The sequence below is a fragment of the Medicago sativa genome, chromosome 1 (assembly GCF_051527215.1).
Source record: "Medicago sativa cultivar Bolivia chromosome 1, Bolivia_mono, whole genome shotgun sequence".
Classification (NCBI taxonomy): domain Eukaryota; kingdom Viridiplantae; phylum Streptophyta; class Magnoliopsida; order Fabales; family Fabaceae; genus Medicago; species Medicago sativa.
In genome coordinates, this window is record NC_140749.1 from 52084267 (window position 1) to 52099269 (window position 15003).

General features: G+C 32.6%; 1 protein-coding gene across 1 annotated transcript; it reads right to left on the bottom strand.

Moving 5' to 3' along the window:
• Positions 1–1763: 1763 nt before the first annotated feature.
• LOC146955237 (Concanavalin A-like lectin protein kinase family protein) lies at positions 1764–4243 on the bottom strand. The gene has a single exon (XM_085720781.1). It carries the CDS (start codon positions 4107–4109, stop codon positions 2097–2099), a length of 2013 nt encoding a protein of 670 aa, XP_085576907.1. The 5' UTR covers positions 4110–4243; the 3' UTR covers positions 1764–2096.
• Positions 4244–15003: the final 10760 nt, after the last annotated feature.

The following is a 15003-nucleotide window of genomic DNA, read 5'->3' on the forward strand; positions in this document are numbered from 1 at the left end:
TTTAATTGTATAAATAGAGGTTAAACAAGTCAAAAGAAACATTTTAGAAAACCCGGATTGGTCCCCAACTGGACGAAACGAAGAAATAAAAATGGCTGAACTGGGAGCTGCACGCTTAAGCGTCGTTTGCACGCTTAAGCGTCCAACTTCCAATAGCTTCTGGACTTAGCACGCTTTTGGCTCGCTATTGGCACGCTGGTGGGTAGCTTAAGCATCCTAAGCACGCTTAAGCGTCCTACACCAGAAGTTCAAAACTCAGTTACGGGTTCCAACCCATTTTCACCCCAAATCCCCATTTTGATCTCCCCAAACCTCAAAACTCCACCCAAAACGTGTTTACAGGTCATATACACTATATAACACTCAATCATACACAAGGTTTGAGATTATAACATCAAATCATCAAAATTCATCAACGCACCAAACTTTTACAACTTTCAACAACAACAACAACAATTCTCATCACCAATTCATCAAATCATGATACCCAATGCATCAATTCATCAACAACACATGTTAAAACAACAACAACATTTGAACATGATTTCATCAACAATTCAACAACCACAACATTATTCATCATCAATTTCACCCAAAACCCATCATGTTCATATATACCCATTTTTAACATACAAATGCAACAACAACAACACAATTATCATTCAATTCATGTACATAATCATGTCAACGAAATTAAGCACGAAATTCTACAACCAAAATCAAATTAAGCACTTAATCACAATTATGCAAAGAATTAGGGTAGAAGTTAGACTACTAGATTATGATTAAAGACTAACCCCCTTACCTTAATTCTTCAAAATCAACTCTAAGGCTTCACTTTAGCTCCCAAAGGTTAAATCTCTAGCCTCCTCTAGCCCTCTCTAGATCTCCTCTTCAAACCCTTATCTTCTCTCTATCTCTATCTCTTCTCAATTGTGAAAAATGTTGGTAAAACCCTATTCTCTCTACCAACTAGAGTTTATATAGGTTCTATCTAGTTGGGCTCAACTCACAATGTCTTAATGGGCCTAACCCATTACTATTCTAACCCAGAATGTTACTTTTCACTTAACGGTAAAAATGTAATATTAACGGTCACTTACTGGTAAATAAATAATTACTACACTCTCCCTAGTAACTTAGTAAAATAACATTAATCTCACTAAGCACTAAAAATAATCCTCAACAAAATTACAAAATTACCCTTACTCTCAAAATGACCAAAATACCCCTGAGTCCAAAATGACTAAAATACCTCCTAACACTGAATTCTACAATACCCGACCAAAAATACACAGAGGCAAACAATCACATATGAGCACATATAACACACATAAATAAATAATAAAATAAATCTAACGAAAAATTGGGCTGTTACAAACAACGCTTGGTCAATGCGCATGCCTCTACGCACGAGCCAGATTAGTCGTCTACCTTAAGTGGGTCGAAAACCGGTGCGAAAGCAAAAAAAAAATATATAAGGTCGTGAAATTTGCATCACGTTGGTACAAATAATTAATTAATTTCTTAATTATATTTAATTTTTTTGAGAGGTTAGATATATTTTAAATGTTATCCTTAGAATGAAATAATAATTATATAATCGATTTCTTCTAGTTTCTCATTCAACCCTTTTACCTGTTCATTTCAAAGATTTGAACAAGTCATATTCCTATTCCGGCAGATTAATTTGAGCCATGTTGAAGCAATTGTGCCATAATAAAAGAGATTATACACAAAACTATCCAAAATAAAATACATAGTAGACATACAATCAACATGACATTCTATATATGCAAAATTTACACATTAAAAAAGTAGTTTGCATATGTACATCATCTCCACTTCTCCAGCTATATAGTACATAACGTACACATTGACAAAGAAAATTAATGTCATAGACTAAAAAACATTAATTTTGAGCAAAACAAGCTGAATAATATAATTAAACTATATAAAACCCTACATTTAAGATCGAAAACTTGTCTACTATACAATACATATTGGTCTCAGATACCGACACGACACGGACATACAAGTAGATCTATGACTGTCTTAATTCCCATTTTTGGTGAATACAAGTGATTTCAAATTTTCTATCTTCCGCTAAGTTCGGTGAATGGTGTGAGAGTTCCATTGATAAGAGAACTATCTTCACCATCTTTGAAAGATGAAGGCATGGCAGGCCAAACAAAAGCCGGTCTTTCAATAGGAACCATTGGAGGAGAAGCTTCTCCATTAAGAACCATCAAAACAGTTTTCATTGATGGCCTTTTATTTGGATTTGGATGACAACAAGCCAACCCTAGAATAAGCACAATTTCAACTTCTTCCTCAAATTTTACCCTCTCATCTTCATCATCCCCTTTACCACTTATCCTTTTATCCACAACACTAACAATTTTTCCATTTCCATAAAGCTCCCAAACCCAATACACAATACTATTTTTATAGTCATCTTGTGCATACACATTTCCGGGTCTTTTTCCACACATAACTTCTAAAACAAGTACACCAAATGCATACACATCTGTTTCGACCGTTGCTCTTCCGGTTAAAAAAGTTTCTGGTGCCATATAACCCGGTGTTCCCGCAATTTCCTTTGTTGAATGATGAGTTTCATTTCTCTTTTGAATTGTACGCACCAATCCAAAATCACCCAGTTTCGCAACGTAATCAAAATCCAACATTATGTTGCTTGCTTTAATGTCTCTATGAAGTACCTTTTTTTCACAACCGTCATGAAGATAATCCAATGCTTGAGCCACATCACGGATCACACCATTCCTAGTTTTCCAATCAAGTACTTTCGAATAATGTAATTCGAGTTCACTCGATTGGTTAAACAGGTACTTATCTAAGCTTCCATTAGGCATGAACTCGTAAACAATAAGAAGCTCTTTTTTCTCATAGCACCAACCAATGAGTTTCACCAAGTTTTTGTGGTGAAGGCTTCCAATTGTTGTAACTTCTGCTATAAACTCTTGCTTTCCTTGTCGAGAATCCTTCGAGACTCTCTTCACAGCTATCTCTTTATTGTTTCCAAGGATTCCCTTGTAGACAGTTCCAAATCCGCCTTGACCGAGTTTGTTCTGATGGCTGAATCCATTTGTTGCTTTTACCAATTCCTTTAACTGATATTTCTTTGGAGCCATAGATGAGTGTTGAATTTGATCCTCTATCCTTGGATATGCATCTTCTTGAACCTCAGTGCTTCTTTTCCTTTGATAATAAAGGAATAAAAAGACTAATCCACCTATAAGTATCACCAATGGAATTATAATCCAAATAATCCACAAGTGATTTCTTTTACTACCAATATCAACACCATTGAATTCCCATCTTGTTACACAGTTTAACTCTGTGTAATTGCTTGTTGAAGCCGAGAAACCAACGTAAACCTCTTGTTGAAGATAAGAAGAGAGATTAAGAGGTGGAGATACCAAAATAGTCTCCATAGAATCTAGTGAATAGTCACCCATTTGAGCAAACACAGATATTATATCATTGAAGTATTGAATTCTCACAGTTACATGTATACCAGATGAAAGATTAACCTTAGTGTTATCCAACGGCGCTTGTACTATAGAAGAGATGCTATTTATGTTGATTCCAACATGGTTGTGAGGACCGTCTTTTGTTGAACTTTGTCGTGTATCGAACTCTACAGCAAGAATTCCGGCACGAGAAGTTCCATTGGTAGAAGCATTTACAATACCTAGCCATTCTCCTGCACTGTTTTCAGGGAGAGTTGTATCAGATGCTAATATAAACGCTATACCTTCTCCTCCGGGCGATGTTTGAGGACTTATGTTGAGAACAAAAGTTGTGTTGAAAGAAGCAATTTTCTTTTTGTTCCAAAGTGTGTATGGCTTTATGTAAAAAGCACGTCCAGAATAATTTTCTATTTCACCACGATTATCTGGGGTTACTTGGATAGCATCTTTGTATATATTTGCGAATTTGCTTAGTAGCAAGTTGGTTGATATATCACTTTGTTGGAAGGTTGGGAAATTGAAATCAAAGGAATTAACTTTGGTTAAGGCTATGATAGTGCATATGATTGATAATAATTGATATTTGAGTAGGAAAGACATGGAATATTTCATGGTTGTTTTATTTGATGAATTTGTTGTAATTTCAGACAACGTGAGCAATCACCAACACGATATTAACTGAACCATATATGATCTGAATTTTAGAAGATATGTATCAAATCAAATATAACATATATTCTATATAGTAGGGTAGGGATGGAATGACTTATATACTTGTTTAAAATGTGTGAATTCCTCATTTCCATGTATTTTCAACATCCACTATTTCTAGGAACTTTCATACGCGCTTTCGGAGTAATAAATAAAAGGAAAAAGTCCCTCAAAAGAAAGGAAAAAAAAGCTTTCCCTTGGAGGTTTATGCAATGTCATACTCGTAGATAGGGTTGGGAATAGGTGAGGCCAGACTTTGATAGGTCTGAGTCTGGCCTACGAATTTTTTCGCAAGCTTGAGTCTGGCCTATGACCTTTCATAGGCCTATTTTTTTGGCCTGACCTGGTTTGGAAGCCTATTTACAGGCCTATTTCATATTAAAATCATTAAATATTCAATTTTTTCTACTTTTAAATAGGCTTAATTGATCTTAAAGCCTATTTCATTGTAAGGCTTCTCTATCACTATAAGGCCTTAAAAACCTATTTCACTATAAAACCTATTTAAAAAGTCCATTATTTGAGTTTTTTTCTTGATTTTTATGTTTAATATAAATTATATTTTAATATAAAAAAATAAATTATAATAATATGCATAAATAGGCCTGTCTATCAAGCTTTGTAGGCTCTTTTTGGTGGCCTAAGTCTGGCCTATTTACTTAAATACGCTTTTTCAAAAGCTTAAGCCTAGCCTTTTTCATAAACAGGCCATACCAGGCTTAAATAGGCCAGGCCGTAGGCCCCTGTAGGATGGCCTGGCCTATTCCCAACCCTACTCGTAGAGATATTTGTTCTAAGAGGATTTATTATATTATAGAGTTATTTGATTGGATACATGCGTAAAAAATTATACTGTCATTATATATAAATTAAATCTTTAAAATAATATTAATTTTGTTTAGATTATAGTTTGATGTAGATGTGATGCAATGAAAAAACCTCATATAGTTGCGGACACACTAGTTGGGATGACTAGTATGGCTATATGAGTTTTTTTCATTGTAACCATGCAAAAAGAAAGAATGGCATGATTGTAAAAATAATCTTTTTACCATACAATATTTTGAACTCGTTATTTTCTTTTTTATGGCTATATGAGTTTTAATTTTATCCGTTCTTTCCTTTAGCTCATATGTAAATGTGATACAATAAAAAAAATTAAATCTTTATGTTCTTCAAAATTGTGAGGATGTTTCGACATGTGTTTCTAATTTGATCTTTAATGACATTTCTTAATTTTGCTTTAGTCAACATAAAAAATGGGCATTCCGTACATGGTTTCAGTGACTCTTTCTACGTCGTGTGAAAAAGACTAATTCTATTTTTTTTTTCATAAGAAAAATGACAGTTTTATACTTTTCGCTAATTCCCTCAAAAAATATTTTTCGCTAATTACAAAGTTAACTCTTTTCTACCAAAAAAAATTACAAAGTTAACTTATACAAATTTAATTATTATATTTCCACTTGCGTCAAAGATTTTTTTTTTAGGGAGGGAAGTTATTTCCGTTTTTATTAATAAAGATGGTAAAAATAATTAAATAACGGATACAATTAAAAGAAAGAATATGGTAAAAAAGAACGATAGAAAATAACGAGTTCAATATCATTCACATCATTGTGGATTGTTGTTTCTCTTACTATTACGGATTGTTTTCTTTACTGAAATTTAATTAATTTGTTAATTTAAATAAGATTATACAAATACGATAGAATAATTTAATTGAAGAGTATAAATGAGGGTTAAATATGTTTTTTATCCCTATAAATATTTCAAATTTTTGTTTTATTCCCTCTAAATTTTTTCTTCCAACTTTTAGTCCCTAAAAAATTTTCAATCTTCACTTTTGGTCCTTCCTTTTAAGTAAACTCATATATAAATTCATATTTTTGAATAAAATTTTGCAGAAAAATTCATAATATTATAAGAATCTCTCCAAAAAAAATTAGAATTTTTTAACAAAACATGAATTTAATATAATTTTATACGGTTAAAAATTCATATTTAATTTATACTATTTTGTTAAAAAAATTAATTTTTTTGGGAAACATTTTCAAAATTTTCTACACATTTTCCCTCAAAAAAAAATTTTCTACACATTTCTGCAAAATTTCATTAAAATATACAAAAATTAACTTAAAAATAAGGACTAAAAGTAGTGATTGAAAATTTTATAGGGACTAAAAGTTGAAGAAATTTTTTAGAGGGACTAAAACAAAAAGTTGACATATTTATAGGGACCAAAAACATATTTAACCCCAAAAAATAAAAGAAAAGGTTCAGTTCCAAATGATGTATTCTCTTTTTATTTTATTTTTGAAACAAATGTATTCTCTTTTTATATTGTCATATATTAGAGTAAAATTAATTTTCACATTAATCTAACCATATTTCATCATTGTAATATGTATAATATTAGCTTTTTTATTTTTATTTTTATTTTTAAGATATTTTTAAGAGGATGTGTAATATAGTACATTATTTATTGAAAATAACTTTGATTACAGTTAGTGTCAAATTTTGTACATTGTCAATTAATCATCAACCATCATTTATAAAAAATAAAAATAAACTAGATATCATGTAGTTAAAAAAAACTAATGATCGTCCTCGTGAGTTTAACTCAATTGATTGGGACAATGCATAAAATATGCGGTCTGGGGTTTGAATCCGGCCACTACCAAAAAAAAAACTAATGATCGGATGACTATAATATATTGACAAATAGTCACGGCACAAATAGTCACGGCATATGTAATGAATATTTGTCTATGAAGAGTAAGTTCAATGTAAAAACTTGACTTTTTTTTAAGTCAAGGAATATATTAATATTTTTTAAAGGAAAAGGTGAATATATATAAAAAAACAAAGAAAGGAAAAGAGATACAAAGAGATAAGTCTCGAGCCTAAGTCATGAGGAAAATAACAAAACAGTAGGACAAAATATGGGTGTTCACGCCTCACGGTGCAGTTTGGTTCAGTTTTGAGGCTAAAAGTTATCCGAACCGCAAGATAAAAAAACATGCGGTTTGGTTTGGTTCGGTTGACCTTAAAAATAAAATCCGAACCAAACCAATGTGATTTGGGTTGGATCAGTTGGTGCGGTTTTTTCGAGAGGACACAAATTTTTGTTTCCAACATTAAAATCAAGTTAAAAATCAAAAACACAACAAATTTTCAGCAATGTTTTAAATTTCATCAAATCTTACAATTTCATTTTCACTTTACAATGTTTCCAACAACATAGACCAAGTTAACAACATGGACAAAATGTAATCTTATTTTGTAAGAAATGTAAAAGACTAAGATTTTATTATTCTCTAAAATTTCAAGTAACACGTAAATACGTTTTTTTAAATAAAAAGCAAAGGAATTTAACAAGAGAAATGGGTTTCAATAATATTAGTATTGGTCTAGGTGAAATATGTTTAATTAACATTTTTCTTATGTTGTGGTTTGGTTTGATTCGGTTGGCAAAATGTAAACTGCAAACCAAACCAAACCATGCGGTTGAGCAAGAAAATGAGCCGTTTACATCCAAACAAAATGCGATTTTTTGCAATTTCGGTTTGGGTTGGTTCGATTTGCGGTTTTTCTATTGGGTTGGTTCGGTTTTGAACACCCTTAGGACAAAGTACAAATTGTACTTAGAAAAAAGAAAACCACAAAAAAGAAAATACAAGCCCAATCTAAGCTAAAGGCGAAACACCCAAATACAATCAGCCATCAAATATAAGCATTAGATAAAATAACAATCACATAAATACATCAGTCGTGACCTATTGAGCCCAAATCAAACCTCCACCTCCAAAAACACCAAAGCTTAGAAGAACCTCACAATATAACATGCAAAAGAAAGTAGGGTGAACACTGCCCTACTAACAGAGATAAGTCGATCAAGAAACGCCTCCCACCTGCAAAACTATTGGCTTGAACAGAAGACAAAGAGCCACTTACCACTCATAAAAGGTACAAGAACTACTAAAGTTTTTACCAATGAACCAATTTAAGGATGAGAAATTCACTTATCCACTAATTGCTCAAAATATGTAGTTTTTTCTGAGAAAAGTCTTTATAGATGGTTCAAACAACTGATTCCAAACTAAAGTTATACCGATCCTATATTGATGCTATAACTTAACCCCAAAGAAAATACCCACCAAACACGTCAAATCAGTCGGTTGCAACGGAAAGCCCAATTAAGCCACCTAAAGATACAATACAAAACATGGAGGGTCATAGTAGGATGCATTTTGGTCAAGGATCACCCTTCTTCTAAAGAGATTCTCACAAGTAGGCATCCTATCATAGAGAAGTTGTCGATATAAGGTAATCAACTTAAAGGGGGCCCAAGACTACTAAACCTTAGAAAGAATAGAGATTCTATCAGGTATGTTGGTCCTCTCTAGCCATCCCAATGAAAGAAGACGGTAATCAAATTCTACCTAGAAACAACCAAAGAGGTTAGTTTTCCAAGACCAAGAATCAAGAGCCAGAGAGATGATGACATATGATGTATAGATCTAGAATCTCAACAAGCAAATCTTCTCACACAAAAAGATTTCTCCTCTACTTAAGATTGGAAGCCCACTAAGAACCCAGCCTTAAACCCATGCTCCCCACATAACTGTCCTTTTGCTCCAAAATAGAGAACAAACGAGGGTACTTGGTCTTAAGACAGATCAAACCAACTCAAGTATCTTACCAAAAAAAAGTACCCTGCCCATTTTGAACAACCTTTCAACTCTCATCTACAAACCAATTAGAATCTGACTCAACTGAGGTTCCAAGCAACGAGATAACTTCCCACCATAAAGCATTCTGAAAGCCTTCACCTCGACTCCCTAACACCAACAAAGGTTTTATAGAACCATATTGGGCAAAGAGGATGTACTGCCACTTCCCAGTCCTCCTGACATAATATGACAACACCATTTATTAAGAAGAGCCATATTAATCACCCTAAGATCCCTTTATTCAAGACCACCCACGGCCTTAGGTTTATGAACATAATCCAGCTAACAGACAAATATTTTTTACCACATCTAGAACCACTCCACAAAAAATTCCTCTGGTGGGCAACAATCATCTTCCAAACCATAACAGGCATTTTCAAGAAAAACATGTAAAAGATAAGGATCAAGATGAGAACAGAGTTAAGGATGATCACCCTAGCTCCTAGACTAGCAAACCAGTGTCTCGAAGAAGCCAACCTTGTAGAGAAAAGATAAACCGGGGCTTCCAAGTCCTACTTCTATTAGTATTTTCCCAAACGAGAAGGCCAAGATACATAAAATGTAGAGAACTCGCTTTACACTAAATTAACTGCTCATCAAGCTCATGGAAGGAATTAATTACATTCACACCAATCAAACTATCTTGGAAAAGTTCACATTAAGACCATATGCTAGTTCAAACTCTCTAAGAATAGTCTTTATGGTCCAAAGGTTTTCCACAACGGCATTACATATAATCAAGGTAGCATATGCATTTTTTCGCTTGATAAAAAAAACAAGGTAGCATCAACATATTAAAGGTAAGAGATCACAATCCCCAAATTATCAATTTTAAACCCAAGAATTAATTCCGGTTCTCCTTCTTCCTTAGAGACCCACTTAGAATCTCAACAACTAGAACGAACATGAAAGGAGCCAAATGGTCACCTTGTTTGAGACCTCTAAAAATTTATCTCTTCCATTAGACTCCCATTTACTAAAACAGATAAACTTTTAGAGAAGTCACTCGCCCGAATCAATCTCCGTTAACGGTTGTTGAAACCAAACTTACTAATCTTATAATCAAGAAAGCTCTAGCTGACCGAGTCAATGACCTTCTTAAAATTCACTTTAAAAATTAAACGGTTTTTTTTTTGAAGAAGCCAAAATGGAATTTATTAAAATCACAGTGAATCCTAACCAGCACAAGGAGTGCTAGGCTAGGAATCGTAAAGTAACAACATACAAAGAAAAATTAGGGAAAACCCATGCACTCGTGCATTAAAGACAAAATGTAAAAAACCCACGGAAACACCACCTAACAAAGAGCTAACTTCGAAAACAATAAAAGGAAATACCAAAGACAAAGCTAACACCGAAATCAAAGACAACCCTCCACACAACAACATAAAACAAACCAGAGAAAACGATTCCAATGCTCTGACTCCCTGCTGCATCACCGCCACAACACACCACAAGACCGCCACCACACCCGGATCCACCATCACACGACCTGAAACCTGTTTCTACTCACCACTGATCCACCAAAACAATATCACAACCACCATCAACTCCTTCCACCATCACAAAATCACCACCATCACCTCCTCCCACCACCACAACACCACCACCATAACCTCCCACCTCCTAACGAGTCACCTACATCACCACCAAACACATGGCCTACAACACCAATCACAAGTGCATGGGTTTTCCCTATTTTTTCTTTGTATGTTGTTACTTTACGATTCCTAGCCTACTACTCCTTGTGCTGGTTAGGATTCACTGTGATTTTAATAAATTCCATTTTGGCTTCTTCAAAAAAAAAAAATTACCCGTCTAATTTTTAAAGTGGATTTTAAGAAGATCTTTGACTCGGTCAGCTAGAGCTTTCTTGATTATAAGATTAGTAAGTTTGGTTTCAGCAACCATTAATGGAGATTGATTCGGGCGAGTGACTTCTCTAAAAGTTTATCTGTTTTAGTAAATGGGAGTCTAATGGAAGAGATAAATTTTTAGAGAGGTCTCAAACAAGGTGACCATTTGGCTCCTTTAATGTTCGTTATAGTTGTTGAGATTCTAAGTGAAGGTCTATGATTTCGTTGACTACCAACACACCATCATTGCTTACCTTTGATGAAAGCAGATTAGTTAGGTGAGATTATTTTACAAAGTCATTATAAATAAAAGTTAAGGTGTTAGGGTTCAAATACCGTTCATGACGTCCAATTTAATAATTTTGATATTTTTATTAGTTGAGCTAAGATTTATGACAAAGCCTTATTTATTTTAATGTTTCTACCAATTTTTATTTTATTTTAATGTATGCAAAACTATTTTTTTTTTTAAGGAATATGTAAAACTGTTTTGGTAATATCACCCAAATAAATAAATTAATATGACCGGTTCTAGCAAAGTTATTTTTTTGGACATAGCAAAGTTAGTCCCGTGTGAAAATCCTCCACGTGATATGATCTACCAGTTAAGGGGGGAAAAAGAAAACATGCTGACTTTATTTCATGTTGTATAACCGTATGACTAAACGGTTCAAGTTGTATGATAAATTAGACTATTATACTATACATACATACCCCTTTGGAAACAAAATAGCCGTCAATGACTAAACGAACAAGTTGTATAACCGTATGCTTCTTCCTTCGTTTCTTTACACATCACCTTGAAAGTTTCTTGGTCGCATTGTTGTTAATTTACTTGTTGGACTTCTAAACGTTGTTTACATTATACGTAATTTTCCAATATAGATTAGAATACTTTTCTTCTGTTGGAATTACATGTTGTTACTTATCTCTATGTCTCTTCCAATGTGAAAAAAAATGCCTAAATATTTTAGTTTATTATGTGTTTTATTTATCCAAATGGAGATGGTCATATATTAAAGACGTTAGAGGAGAATGTTCAGAAGAGGAGACCAAAAAGAAAAGATAAATATTGAAAGTACTCCCGTTTTCCAACCTACCTGCACCGTAAGACCACGACTGAATATTCACCGTTGGCTCTGGCTGATTTTCGGACAAAATGTCTGGGACAAGTAGTTCTTTGTTTTGAGAGAAGTGTTATGGACGTTATCTTTCTAACACTCTTCTTGTTAAGTAAAATTTACAGGGGTCTCACACCTTAAACATAAGTCCCAAATAACGAGGTGAGACGTGTTTCATTCAACAACATAGTTAAGGTCCATTAAATAGTTGGATTGACTAAAAGTGGTCTAAAGCGAGCGATAGCTAGCGTGATCACTTAATAGTTGTGATTTTGTAATATTTTCATTGTTGTTCTCATTTGTAAATAGAGTCGATTGTTCAAATTGACCTTGCAATAAACATAGTTTGAAAAATGACATTGTATAACTAAAAACACATATTCTAACATTATAATTTGAGATTCTTCATATTTTTGACTCTATAATATACGCGAAGTCCAGAAAAGTATTATAGACGTTGAATTTTTTCATGATTTTCTATAGACATGTCAAGGACATTAAATATGGCCTTCTAAAGAAAAATTAGAATTTCCCGACAAAAGAAAGATTAATTATGAATTTTTGTTCTTCATAATTATGAATTTGTTAAACAATTCATTATTAATCCGTTTGTCGTTTAAAAACTCTAAAGTTTCAATTTCGAAGATTAATCATGCCTACAAAATTAGTGAACAAATTTGATATGTGAGTATATGCTTACTCTAAACAAAATTACAAATTTGCGCATATTAGTTGAAAAATCCAAATATATTGAGGAGTCTTTGAAATACTATGAAACTTCGCATATCCTTTCTATATATTTTTTTATAGATGTCTCTGCAAACAATCAATTTAAAATTCGATTTTTAGGTCAAGATTTCTGTTGTTTTGTTTTTTGAGTTTTTGACGCTTTACAAACTCATAATTAATTCGTCCCTTAATCTATATTTCTGTGAAAATCTATATTTTAACGTCCTAAACATTCAGGAAAAAAAATCATAAAAAAAATTAAACTTCTAAATCACATTTCTAGATTACAAGGTTATAATACATTTTTTTATAGGTATTGTTTTTTGTAATAAACTGATGATGCAAGGACCATCACCTATATATTAAACAAAACAAAACAAAAATGAAAGGGGACTTAAGCCAAAACCTTTCAAGTATTTATAAATCTAAAACAAGGTAAGTCTAGCCTATTTATAACAAAATATACTCTAACTTGAGGTGGAATGTCATTTGTCCAAGTAAAAGAGTTAATAGATAAACCAATATTTACTAATTTATGAACACAACAATTCCCTTCTTACAGATGTAAGAGACAATGAAGTTCATATGTTTTGCGATATCCAAACATTTGTCCCATCTGTTCCTTAGGTTAAAAGGAACCAAAGATGAAGACTTGAAGGCAAGCAGAACATGCTAGAATCAGTTTCCAACCACAAATTTGACCAACCTTTGTTTTGTGCTATCTCAATTGCTTTCATAACACCTGAAAATTAAGCAAATTAAGATGTTCCAATTCCCAATTCTAAGCAAAACATCCCAAACACTCAGCTTCCATGTTCCTGAAGATTCCATTACAAGCAACCTGAGCGGGAGTACCATCAGCAGAATGGTTATTACTTCTGCAATCATGGAGGTAACCACTTGTATCCATGTGAGTGACCAAAGAAGTGATTGTAGTATGACAAGAGACGAATTCCTTGTCCTGACTCCAAAAACAATATTACTTGCTCCCCACGCAAACAAACCAGAGTGACATTCGGTTAACTTGTTCAAAGCCATAGGTGAAACTAAGGTAACACCTACTCAAATGGTTGCAAAAATCTCTAGTTAGAATGTGACTCTAAGCTTGTGGGTAATGTTTTCTCCAACGTCAAACTTGTTATTTGGAATCACAAAACAAGATGAAAATATTGTCTTATGTTAAATCAATATATAATGTTTTAAGTTTCTCATATTTTTAAAAGGGCAATTGTTGTCCAGATAAACTTGCATCTTCTAGTATTACTTCTGGTTTTTATACTTGGTGGGATCTTATTCCCTCATTTATTAAGATGTACAATCAATTTTAATAGATAGAAAGAATGACACTTGGTGCAATTTTTTGTTTACTATGATATTCTTAACGGGTTAAATCAAATAGTTTCTTTTAATTTAACTATAATATAAATTAAATGTATGCACTAATATAGTTTCTTTTAAATATTATTCTTTCTAATATAAAATTTATTTTGTATTGATTGGCCACTGTCCTTTTTTTCTCCATTTAAATTGCCCTTTAAAACCTTTGGTTATCTAATTATTTATTAGTCTCACCCTTTTAATTTCTTAACCCCCGATAAAAAATGTCTCTAAGTTTTTCCCATAGATGTCACTCAAAGACAAAAAAAAGTCATAATAGCACTGAATAAAGTTGAAGACCATGCTTTTGATTAAGCAACATGTATTTTATATAAGTTTTATAGTTATATAACTATAAAACTAAAGTCATATAAATTTTAGTTATACTCAAACCATAAGTATGAAAAACGTTTTTATACTTATAAAAGATTTTTTTTTATATTATATTCAACACCAAATAAGTATGTCATCTAAGGTAGGAAAAAACGGTAGGAAAAATTAGGATGTGACTGAATTGACCTATCTACAAAAAGATTAGAAGTTGTTGTTCATAGTTTATCCCACAAACATTAATCTATAGATTTTTTTTCCTCTTATTATTTTATACATTCTTGAAATCTTATCTTCACTCAAATTAATATTATCATTGGATTTTTTAGATTCAGCAATTGTGGCACTCCTTAAGGTGGAAGAAAATTGATGGACTTCATGTAATCTAAACTTCATATTTGTTGACATGACACCTTACCAAAACCCCAATTTTCTAACCTTTTTTTAACTATATGTCGTGGTCTATGAATAAGAACTTAAAGGAAAGAAAAATAATTTCAATCAAGAGCATAACACTGATCAAACTCACATGCGTGATTAATTGGTTTTCTTATGTTTCACATTTTATTCAACTTGTTTATTAGAGAATTTAGGATCTAGTTGACACTTGAATCCTGAACTTTTACACAAGGATGTTGCGTTAGAA

Coding starts and splice junctions, on each gene's coding strand:
- LOC146955237 (XM_085720781.1), bottom strand. CDS start 4,109: ATGAAATATTCCATGTCTTTCCTACTCAAATATCAATTATTATCAATC.